General features: G+C 39.3%; 1 protein-coding gene across 2 annotated transcripts; it reads right to left on the reverse strand.

The window, feature by feature from the left end:
* Positions 1–1,600: 1,600 nt before the first annotated feature.
* LOC142917409 (speckle-type POZ protein-like) lies at positions 1,601–10,289 on the reverse strand. 2 transcript variants are annotated; one of them, XM_076062065.1, is made up of 8 exons: positions 10,191–10,289; positions 9,504–9,625; positions 9,178–9,329; positions 5,845–5,972; positions 4,883–5,060; positions 3,418–3,473; positions 2,868–2,990; positions 1,601–1,844 (listed from the first exon to the last, which is right to left on the reverse strand). In XM_076062065.1, exons 1-8 carry the CDS (start codon positions 10,266–10,268, stop codon positions 1,689–1,691), a joined length of 993 nt encoding a protein of 330 aa, XP_075918180.1. In that variant the 5' UTR covers positions 10,269–10,289; the 3' UTR covers positions 1,601–1,688. The 2 variants fall into 2 exon arrangements, with proteins under 2 accessions (XP_075918180.1, XP_075918181.1); XM_076062066.1 differs by lacking the exon at positions 10,191–10,289 and adding an exon at positions 10,051–10,105 and having other exon boundaries at positions 1,603–1,844.
* Positions 10,290–12,567: the final 2,278 nt, after the last annotated feature.

The raw sequence follows: 12,567 nt of genomic DNA on the forward strand, positions 1-12,567 counted from the left end.
AATTGAATAGGTAGAGTGCAATGTACCATATACATCTTTAGCATCAAATATATATAAGGACGAAACTAAAATATTAAACAAATAACAAAATAAATAGACTGCTTACAACACTGGCTATCCTTAATTTTGCATGTATTATCCAACTTGTTTTGTACGTTTAACACGTAAAAAAAACTCCAACATTCTCGTCGTTTGCATTTGTTCATATCCCAACACATTGCATTAGATTGTAATATTCTTCAAATCGACTCAAATCCATGACACTGCTCATTTGTTGTACTTTCATATTATATCCTGCAGCTTTGAATATTATTTAAATCTGTGCTTCCAAATCTATGTGTGTAATCCTTCAAAGCTTATGCAATTTTATGTACAATTTAATTTTAAGTGAGAGGTTACGTAAAACAGCGCTGATGCAAAAATTATGGTCCTTCCAATCACGTAAAACTCTGGGTTGACATGATGCTACGAGTTGGTAATAGATGAAATTCATAATAAAAACAAATCATTACAATATAATACGAAACAAAACTTAGAAAACAGCACATCTTGTTTCCGTGAATACAAACTACTAAATTGATGGACATAAGATTTACTTTTGTTGTAAGTCAAAAACCTTTGGGTCATACATGAAAGCCCATACGAGCAAAAAAGTGAAATGTTATCAACTGCGTAACATGGCCAAATTGATGCTGTGCCTTGCCTTTTCTTACACCGAGCACTCCATCCATGCTTTGTTATACGCAGGATACACGACTGCAATATTATCTTTGTCAGTCTTCAAACTCGCGCAATCATAGTACTCCTGTTCTAGTCAATGCATAAGCTGTCTGTGCAATGAAAAATCAATCTGAAAAGTTTACCTCTTGAATTAAGGCCTTATATGGCTTGGCACATTCTTATCTTTTAGAACTGGTTGTTCCCTATACCACTATCTGTAACCTTGAGTACACAGACACTGGACGAATACTCATCCTTCACGTTAAGGTAGACATTGCAGGGTTTTAGACCATTGTTTTTGCTTAACTAAACAATTGAACCAAATTGTCCTGCCACCTAGGGACAATCACATCGAACGTTTTATTTTACACTCTCTCAATTGGGATATGTCGTGGTGTTTATTAGGTTGTAGTTTTCCACTTTTTCTACATATATACTTGTTTATAGAGTTGTAGATGTATAGATGTAACACTATATTACATGGTAAAGTGAATTTGGCCACCTTTTTGTGAAAGTAAACATATTTGCTTAAATTAACATTATTTTCAAAGCAGAGGAAAGTTGGTAGTCTGATGCAAAGTCTTCACGGTTGTTTGCATGGAGGCCACAGGTAAATAACCGCACCGTGCAGCCAAAGTTTTCCTGGTCATAGATGTTCTTTGCCTGCCACCGTTAAGTCTGTTTGAGACGCTTGCATGGAGGTCCCAGCTGTGGAGACTGGGCCGTGGCCAAGGCACGGAAAGCATCCGCAACCAGGTGAGGGCGAGACAGAACCATGGACTTCCAGCCCGCCGTCTCCATTACGTCCATCGCATGACTGCAAGTACAAGTCAGGGTTAAGCGAGCTCCTAATAAACAGTGTCTATAAGGATTGGGGCAAACGGTTAGTCTCCATTAAAAGGGACTGTAATGCAAATTGCCAGGTAACATCATCAATGTTACGCAGCTCAGTGACAGTCACACTCTCACTAGACTTGCCTGTTTATTATGAAGTCAATGGCCCGGGCCTTCAACTGCTCTGCACTGTGCAAATCGGCCAAGATCAAAGTCTCTACAACATTTTCCACCGACAAGTTTGTGCATAGTGCCTCCTCGCACATCACCTTCAACCTCTCTAATGCATACTTGAGAAAAGTAAAAACAAAGTGCAATTTCAGTATTAAGAACACTATTTTCTCTACCTATTTCGCTTGTATAACATTCCCTCACCCCATGAACTACTTTATAAATGCAGTATATAGCAGTCAAATGTTTGAGAATTTTCTTAAAACATGGCATCAACCTTTCAGCATATTTATGTTTTAAGTCATGTATTTATTGATCTCTACTATAATTAGGGGTCCTTGTCCTAAACTTTATTATATTGGTTACAAAGTCATGCAAATTACAAAGGAGGTGAGATGTTGTTTTCCAAGAGCTTAAAGAGTTTGGTTGTTAAGCTGATAAACAATGCAACTGCAAGCCACCATATTTCAACTCTAGCATAATATTAAACTTTAATGAACAAAGCTTGAACATGCGACTTTATACGATTTGTATTCTTATTTCATTACAATCGCTTTAGGAACTATTGAATATGATGTTCCAGAAGGGAGAGTAATGACTCTTAACTGATTATCTGGCAGATCTTCAGGAACAGCAGGATATCCGTTTCCTTAATAAAAGTATATTTGTTCCAATTTATTTCTATACAGCCATGCCATATCAAACAATCTTTTAAAACACTTCCCTTTATTTTATTACTAATTGTATCAATTGTTAATGTGATTAACAAAAAACCCTCAATACAAGAACACACAGCCAAATGGTTGCACTTAGGATAAAAATGCTGCATGTGAATGCACTTCAATGCACACGTACTAGCCTCTAGCATGGACTAATACCAGTTTGACATTCAATTCAATTGTGAAATTGCATGACAATTTATATTTTTTGTTGAAAATTCAATCATCTCCCAGGACATCAATTCCAAAACCTGAAAGCACTAATGTGAACGTCTACATCATATACATTTGCTATTCATATTATTTGTGACACGGGCTTTAGAAAATACCTAAATGCTGTTTTAATTTCACTTGCGACCTACAACTGCATACCGATACATCACAAGGTGGTGCGATCTCATGTTAATATTTTAAGCGTGTAACCTTGTCAGCAGCGGCCAGCAGCTCATCAGCCATCTTCTCCAGGTTTGGAGCCCTTCCCGTATAGACAAAACTCATCATTTCCTTGAACACGTCAGGCTCCACATCATTAATCTCCACTCGATTCTGCAAGGTAGCAACACAATATATTCAAATTAACTTCGGCATATATTGGGAGACGAAAATATAGCATTAAATTAAATAAACATCCTTTATATCTACACAACACATGTAAAGTGGCTCCATTCAAGTTGTATTCAACTTGCCGATGACTATTTATTGCGCGTAATAAATCCATTCTTGACACACATGCAATGGCCTTCTGTGAAATGTTGTATAAAAAATAGCTATAAAATACAATCTAACATTCCCTCGGAATGAATACTTTTTGATAATAAACGTGCAATGCGCCAAAAGAGTTACTAGGGTAATAGTTCAACATTTGACAGCACTCTCAAGAGATACTTATCAACCGATCCATTGTGACAAATGCACCTTGGAAATGTATGATCACAGTATTAATGTGCTGTATTAAGATTGCATTTAAAGATACCTTTTTGCTCTCTTCCATTTCATGTTCAAACATAGCATTAAAAACAAGTGACCGACCTGAAAAAGGTAAAGCAACTGTTAACAAATAGAGTAAAACCTTGGATTGCGAGAATAATTTGTTCCGGAAACGTGTTTGTAATCCAAAGCACTCGTATATCAAAGCACTCGTATATCAGTTGTGATCACGTGACGCTCGGCAGACAAAGCGTATACGTACTACTCGTATTGCAAAACCTCACTCGTTTATCAAATTAATATTTATTTAAAAAATTTGCTCGTCTTGCAAAACACTTGCAGACCAAGTTACTCGCAATTCAAGGTTTTACTGTACAGTGAATTGGAAAAACACCAGAATGTGGTACAGACACATTTAGATGTTATATCTAGAGATCAAATAATCTAGATACAAAAGAGGTAAAATCCAGATCCATATTTTATTTCATATGGCATATCCATTACAGATTTGTCAAACATGGACGCAAATAAATGTCCAAATTAGAGGCTCAAAACCTACACCATAACTGCATTGTGAAAAATGAATTCCTGCACAACAACGATATAGTGAAGTAAATAAAAACGGAATAAAAACTTTAGCAACAGGCTAATTAAATATGTTCATCTCTCACACAATACAATATTACATTTATATATGTAGTGACATCGCGAATGTCACTGTGTAATGCCGGCTATAGAGAGGCACGGCGTGCGATGTATTAACATCGCGGGCACCACGTGGATGTGGGTGCAGTACCGGCCCGAGAGGGGCATGGTGAGCGCTGTCTGACAGTGCTGAGTGGCACCACGCTCTGCGTGGGGTGCCGACCCCTACAGGATAGGGTGTGAGAGTGCTGGCCATGGGAATGGGGTTACCAAGGGCCATGGCACTTGACCACGAAGGACACGTGACCGGTAAAGTGTACACAGGGCCCCCAGGTGGGGGCTAGGGGTGGTCACGTGTCAGGGCCGGGAACCCGCTAGAGGATTCCAGAAGGTGGTCGTGGCCAAGGGCGGAGCCACCCCCGCCACAGAGGATAAAAGCCGGGTCCCTGAGAGGGACCGGCTGCTGTTGTTCATCCTGAAGAATCTACGTCCTACAAGAGTCACCAACACATGGACCCGGACCCCGGCCAGGGTCCGGTCCGTCGTAGCTAATTCCCGTGTAATTAGTGTAGATAGCCTGGTGGTCCACCAGCATAGGTTGTTCATGTGTTACGGGGTAGTACCCCGTGTGTCGGTTGAAGAAGTGCGTCTGTGACTCAGTTGAATTCATTACACATATTTACTGATGTATCCTTTAACAAAAAGCATTACAAATTGACGTAAGCATTTGCCAGTGTAAGTTAATAAAATTCAGTGTAAAACAGGAAATGGCTGTAGTTGATTACCCCAAACTAATTACAGTATCATTAATTATATGGTTCTATTGTACACTAAACGACGCATGTGTTGCTTGTTGTGGCACAGACCTGCCAATACGGCCTTGTGTGCTTTAAACTCCTGGCCACCAACACGAAGCAGGCAGTCAGTGAAGCGGTAATTGTCCCAGATCTCCCCGAAGTCAACTGCCAGCCGGCAATCTGGCACTATCAATGTACTCATGCTGGATTGACCAGAAATGTTCACGGAATCCTGCACCACACTAACCTGCATAGACATCAACCAGCTTTGAGAAGGCATTTGATGATTTTTTTTTACAAATCCTCACTTAACTACACATTTTGCATGAAGATGTAGGCTTTGGTTCAATCAAGCAAGCAAATCTGCACAGACATCCTATATCAGAACAAGTGTTGTGAATAATGCCAAAATAGAGGTCCGTGAAATGTTTTTCATATTAATCAATTTTCATTCTATATTTTTGTCAAGTTATTTTACACTGTATAAACAGTTTAAACAGGTAGTGAGGCCCCTAATTATGGGTTCTGCACAACAACAGAGGAAGTGAACAGCCCTTCTTGATGTGCTTCCTTTCATTATCAAAAATGCTTGTATTTTGTAAAGTATTTTAAAGGTAAAAAATATAAATCTGGCTGATTAAAAGGACCCCCCTAAGGACAAGAAACATTTACATCAAACTGGCTGATGTCCGAGAATAGGAAAAGGAATTCATGTGGCGACATTTAAACAAAACACTTTATGTAATACCTGACATTCTAGTTTATAAAAATGTCAAGGTTTAAATATAAACACTATCCAGAGGGAGAAAACCTAAAAAAAATTACGCTTGATTATTTAATTGTTGTGCTATGTTAACTCTAGCACCAGTGGAGGAAAAACGTGCTTGTAAAACTCATGTTAACAATTTCCTTGTATGGAACAGGGAAAGTAATTATTACAATCTTCAATTAAGTAGAATATTGACTCCAACTGTGCAATTGTAATGACTAAAATAGAAAATTACACATTAGCTGCAGCATGTCATACTTACTTCACCAAATAGTGTCAGTTTGTTATCTGGAAGCAAGCTATTAGATTCATCAAGCAAAAAATCTCTTCGAATGAATTTTTTAAATCCCCAGTCTTTTCCTTGGAAAAAGCGGTATGCTCGCGGGCTCTCTGTAAAAAAATAGATTTCAAACAATACTCACCAGTTCTTACAATAAACGGTGGTAATTTCATGTAATGGGAAAAACATTTTTTATTTTATTTTCAAAGTGTAAAGACAGCAATGTATTCTAAAGCCCTGCGCCACGGTGGCAGTCAACTACCTCGCCTGGTATATAGGTCATGGGTTCGATCTCAACCCTGATGCCTGTATATTTGGAATCTGCATGTTCTCCTTGTGGTTGCATGTATTTTTATCCAGATCTTCCGGTTTTTTCCTCCATATTTATAAAAATCCAGAGTATTTGGCTGCTATACATTTCCACACAATAAGCCATCTCGTTAAGCTATCGTTTGTGGCCGGGGCACTTCTGAAAAAGAGCTATGTACAGTGAGGGAAAAAAGTATTTGATTCCCTGCTGATTTTGTACGTTTGCCCACTGACAAAGAAATTATCAGTCTATCATTTTAATGGTAGGTTTATTTGAACAGTGAGAGACAGAAAAACAACAAAATTCAGAAAAACGCATGTCAAAAATGTTATAAATTGATTTGCATTTTAATGAGGGAAATAAGTATTTGACCCCTCTGCAAAACATGACCTAGTACTTGGTGGCAAAACCCTTGTTGGCAATCACAGAGGTCAGACGTTTCTTGTAGTTGGCCACCTGGTTTGCACACATCTCAGGAGGGATTTTGTCCCACTCCTCTTTGCAGATCTTCTCCAAGTCATTAAGGTTTCGAGGCTGATGTTTGGCAACTCGAACCTTCAGCTCCCTCCACATATTTTCTATGGGATTAAGGTCTGGAGACTGGCTAGGCCACTCCAGGACCTTAATGTGCTTTTTCTTGAGCCACTCCTTTGTTGCCTTGGCCGTGTGTTTTAGGTTATTGTCATGCTGGGATACCCATACAGGACCCATTTTCAATGCCCTGGCTGAGGGAAGGAGGTTCTCACCCAAGATTTGACGGTACATGGCCCCGTCCATTTTCCCTTTGATGCGGTGAAGTTGTCCCGTCCCCTTAGCAGAAAAACACCCCCAAAGCATAATGTTTACACCTCCATGTTTGACAGTGGGGATGGTGTTCTTGGGGTCATAGGCAGCATTCCTCCTCCTCCAAACACGGCGAGTTGAGTTGATGCCAAAGAGGTCCATTTTGGTCTCATCTGACCACAACACTTTCACCCAGTTGTCCTCTGAATCACTCAGATGTTCATTGGCAAGCTTCAGACAGGCATGTATATGTACTTTGTTTTGCAGGGGGACCTTGCGGGCGCTGCAGGATTTCAGTCCTTCACGGCGTAGTGTGTTACCAATTGTTTTCTTGGTGACTATGGTCCCAGCTGCCTTGAGATCATTGACAAGATCCTCCCGTGTAGTTCTGGGCTGATTCCTCACCGTTCTCATGATCATTGCAACCCCACGAGGTGAGATCTTGCATGGGGCCCCAAACCGAGGGAGATTGACAGTTCTTTTGTGTTTCTTCCATTTGCGAATAATCGCACCAACTGTTGTCACCTTCTCACCAAGCTGCTTGGCAATGGTCTTGTAGCCCATTCCAGCCTTGTGTAGGTCTACAATCTTGTCCCTGACATCCTTGGAGAGCTCTTTGGTCTTGGCCATGGTGGAGAGTTTGGAATCTGATTGATTGCTTCTGTGGAAAGGTGTCTGTTATACAGGTAAGCTGAGATTAGGAGCACTCCCTTTAAGAGTGTGCTCCTAATCTCAGCTCATTACCTGTATAAACGACACCTGGGAGCCAGAAATCTTTCTGATTGAGAGGGAGTCAAATACTTATTTCCCTCATTAAAATGCCAATCAATTTATACAATTTTTGACATGCGTTTTTCTGGATTTTGTTGTAGTTATTCTGTCTCTCACTGTTGAAATAAACCTACCATTAAAATTATAGACTGATCATTTCTTTGTTAGTGGGCAAACGTACAAAATCAGCAGGGCATCAAATACTTTTTTCCCACACTGTAGTTCAGTGGGCCTTGCCTGGTAAAATAAAAATAGTTCAGTTTAGCTTTTAACTTCAAGGTAGATGAAAATCAGACCTGGATTTAAGTGTATGAAGATATAGTTCATATGGATTAGTTGAATGTGTTTGTGTATTAATAATGCTTGTCTTTGTAAACATGGTTGTGTGACGTGAGTTACATGTTAACATTACCAAAGACAACACCAAAGCAAATAATAAGAAAAAAACATGAAAGTTTAAAACAAAAAGATAGATTTAGACTCTCAGAAACATGTTAATAGCCTTAGCAAAGCACAGTAAATGTATGGATGTCATCACTTAAAATAGTTATCGCGCATTGAAAGAGTATCCTGAAAGTAATAAGGCAATTATAAAACAAACAATATGAACCACTAAAGCAAGGTAAAGGAGAAGTGTGAAATGGGATGAAAATGCCAACCTTTGTAAAACCACCAGAAATGAATAAAAAAATGGATGAGAATACAAACAAAAATAATGAAGTTGTAATAAACAGTGAGTGCAAGCAGAAAAATAAAGCCGTCACTTGATAAATTACAATGGAATAACACATGGTGAAGATTGTAAAACTAGGAAAAGAAATGTCCGTGAATGACAATGTCCAGGTACACTAAGCAAAATAAAATAATTATTGGAGGGTCAATATCATGGAAAACACAAAAAATATGCATAATGGCAACTTCTGAAGGTGGAACAGGATCAAGAGCACTTTTGGAATATTAATTTGATAATGAAAAGTTGCAATGTGCTACAGGATGAAAGATTCCAATCTAGTGCATATTACCTACTATGAAACACTGATTACAAATAGAAACACTGACAAATGGAACAAAACCAAAAAGTACACAAAGCGTGGAGAGAAGTATGTTGAGAATTACAGTGAGAAACTGAAAGAGGAACACGTTGGTCAAATCAAAGACAACATATTGACTGTTGTAAATATAGATTGGGCTTGGACAGGACACATCGCTAAATGGGATGGTTGATGGATGAGACTAGTGGTCGAATAGGAAGAAAAGTAGAGTACATGCCCAAGACGATGTCAAACGTAGACAAGGAGATATTAGATCAGCTCATGTGAAGGATGAGGGATGGTGTTCGTAAGGTTTATACAATGTTTCAAGCAGTCGATAAATAATGGCTGATTATGATATAATCCTGTTACCAAATACACATATGACGTGAATTGATACTTAAATACAAGTAGTTTCACCCATAGCCTTGGTTTCCTCTCCCTTGGCATTAAGAATAGAAACCTTGAACTTGGCGTAGACTTCACTCTTGGGACAGCTGACCAATAACAAGTACAACGATAGGTAATCTTTACTCTCTTCGTCAAGACCCTTGGGGTGTATGCGTAGGCACCTGATTGAACATATAAACAAGACATATTAGGTGTGTATGTACGCGCAGACTACATTGCTAAAACAATATAGTATGAACTAAAACATGCACTATGCAAAATTGTTCTAGTAAAGCACCTCCGTGAGCATTGTGATTTTTTTTTTAATGTCATAAAATAGCCAGAATTTACTGTACCATTTCAATGTATCATTGGTGCCTGCTGAAAATGTAGAACTCTTGAGAACTTGGCCCATTTCTTCACGACAGAAGCTGAAATTGTTGATGGTCCACATATAAGAGAACTTTACAACCTTAACCTGAAATACACGAGCACATAACAGCTATAAAGCTCATTCATTACCATAAATACATGACCATTGACAAACCCTCAAGTATTTCACCCACACATCTGAATATTGTGCTCAAAAACACAAACTGCCTATAAGGAAAGAAACATTACTGTACATGAAAGGGTCTTATTAGTGTTCTGGGATTACCTTGCATGTTCATTACTGCACAGCGTTAACACAACAAGTCTCAACATGTCATAGATTAGAGTGTGCAATAAAAGGCCTTTTTATTTTTTTTATTTGATAAAAACTGCTGCCCCTTTTGTAAAAATACACTACCAGTCAAAATCAGAGACAATTATCTAGTATAATGTTGTTAGTGCAATTCTATGAACTTTGCAATCTGATGTACAAAAATAGCCTGTACAATGATAATCCATAATTGCACTTACACATAATTATGAAACCATTTTGGATGGCTTTGCAATGAACAAAAAACGTGTAAAAGTTAAATGCATTAGCCATGCGCATACTTTGACCGGCACAAGACGGAGACCCGTTGAATGTGATTGGCCACAGGGGAACAAGTTACCTGTGTGTAGCACCAGCTTTCTGCGATGGGCGCATTGGACATTTCAGACGAAGGTGGGGGGCTCGGGGCCCTGGACATGTTTGCATTGAATGCGAGGGAAGTGACATCATCAGGTGACATTAAGAAGGAAGTGACATCATGAGGTGACATTAAGCAGGAAGTGACATCATCAGGCGACATTAAGAAGGAAGTGACATCAGGCGACATTTAGACGGAAGTGACATCATCAGGTGACATTGAGAGGGGAAGTGACATCAATAGGCAACAATAAGAGGGAAGTGACATCATCAGGCGACATTAAGAGGGAAGTGACATCATCAGGCGATATTATTAGGGAAGTGACATCATCAGGCGATATTAACAGGGAAGTGACATCATTAGGCGACATTAAGAGGTAAGTGACATCATCAGGCGACATTAAGAGGGAAGTGACATCATCAGTCAACATTAAGAGGGAAGTGACATCATTAGGCGACATTAAGAGGGAAGTGACATCATCAGGCGATATTAACATGTAAGTGACATCATCAGGCGATATTAACACGTAAGTGACTACGAGATTACGAGTTAAATGTTCTTGCTGTGGTTTTCACACCTGACGATGATTGCTTGTGTTGCGGTCGAAACGTCGTAAGAATTTCATTGTTTTATATATTTTTTTATTATTTTATTGTTTCCCTTCTACGTGGTGACTTTACCGAAAGAACAAAGAATATGAATCGCCGCAGTCACGAAAGATTTAAATAATTAAATAAAATTGCAAGAGATTGATTATTCGTGCAAAAGAGCGTCGCGTAACCGATCACTCAGGAGTGGGACCTGCGCCTTTAGTGGCACCCCGACGTGAAACGAGCACACGGCACCAACTGTCCCCACTTCCTGAAACGGAACGGGGTTTTACAATCGATGCACGTGCAACTAGTCTCAATGATTGTTGCGCACAGGAGTGCTTCAGGAGAGCATCAGCGAGGTTTTACTGTTCCTCCTCCACTGGAGGGGCGCAGGCTACAGCACAGCGGTTTACCACCAGGCACTCCGTAGTTTGGGTTGTGTGGACACAACATCGCAGGGCTGTGAGACTTCTTGAAGGAGGAGATGTGGCACATCAGCCTGTTGATGTTTTGATTTAAAGCTTTCCTTACTGCAGTAATTCATATTCTTAGCTCTTTCGGTAAAGTCACGTTGAAGGGAAACAATAAAATATATTTTGATCTAAAGCTTTCGTGACTGCAGTAATTCATATTCTTAGTTTTTTCGGTAAAGTCACGTTGAAGAGAAACAACAAAATAACAAAATATATATAAAACAATAAACAATTCTCACGACGTTTCGACCATAACTCAAACGGTCATCATCAGGTGTGTTGGTTTGCATAAATTTATTTTTAAACGGCACATTTATTTATAAATTATGATGACCGTTTGAGTTATGGTCGAAACGTCGTGAGATTTTTTTATTGTTTTATATATATTTTGTTATTTTGTTGTTTCTCTTCAACGTGACTTTACCGAAAAAACTAAGAATAATAAAATATATATATTGTGTTATATATATATTTTATTGTTTTATTGTTTCCCTTCAACGTGACTTTACCGAAAGAGCTAAGAATATGAATTACTGCAGTCACGAAAGCTTTAAATCAAGAGTCCATCTATGTTCTGAAAAGAGGAGGGGGGAGACGAAAAATAAATTTATGCTGTCTGAAAGCCACCGTAAGCGTGAACAATCAATTAAGACCTGAAATGGTTTATCAAATCCTTCCAATGATTGCTAAGCCAGAGTCCATTTTCTCGGTTGAAAGTGTCTCTGTGTTTGTATATGTGGATAGCCTCATGAACAAATCTCTCATGGTAGCCAGATGGATTGCAAAGAACCTCTGTCTTGGAGAAGTCAATGTCATGTGAGCCTACTGAATTATAACAGTGATCTGCCATGGCCGAGGTGTTGGTCCTACCGTGTTTAAGGTCTGCTTTGTGTTCACGAATGCGGTCCGAGACATGGCGTTTGGTTTCTCCAATGTAACTACTACCACAGAGGCAACTTAGTTTGTAGACACCAGGGTACTGTATGTCGTGATAGCGAACTAATGCATATAATGCTCCCACATTTATAATGAACTTAGGTGGGTGACCACTATTGATTCCCATGTCACAGGGCTATACCTAATACATGAAAACTTGAAATGAAACTTGAATAACAGACTGTTGAGGAAATTGCTGTTGGCGAGTAACAGCGTCTATGAAGGCTGGCACAGCACACGAGCAGTGGGTGGCCAACAGCAGGCCGGGCCACCAGAGACCCACAGAGACCCACAGGGAAACATAGATTCTGACAGAGACACACAGAGACCCACAGAGACTCAGAGAGACCGACAGAG

The sequence above is a fragment of the Petromyzon marinus genome, unplaced genomic scaffold (assembly GCF_048934315.1).
Source record: "Petromyzon marinus isolate PM22_M1 ecotype Great Lakes invasive population unplaced genomic scaffold, UKy_Petmar_22M1.pri1.0 PM_G_Scaffold_49, whole genome shotgun sequence".
Classification (NCBI taxonomy): domain Eukaryota; kingdom Metazoa; phylum Chordata; class Hyperoartia; order Petromyzontiformes; family Petromyzontidae; genus Petromyzon; species Petromyzon marinus.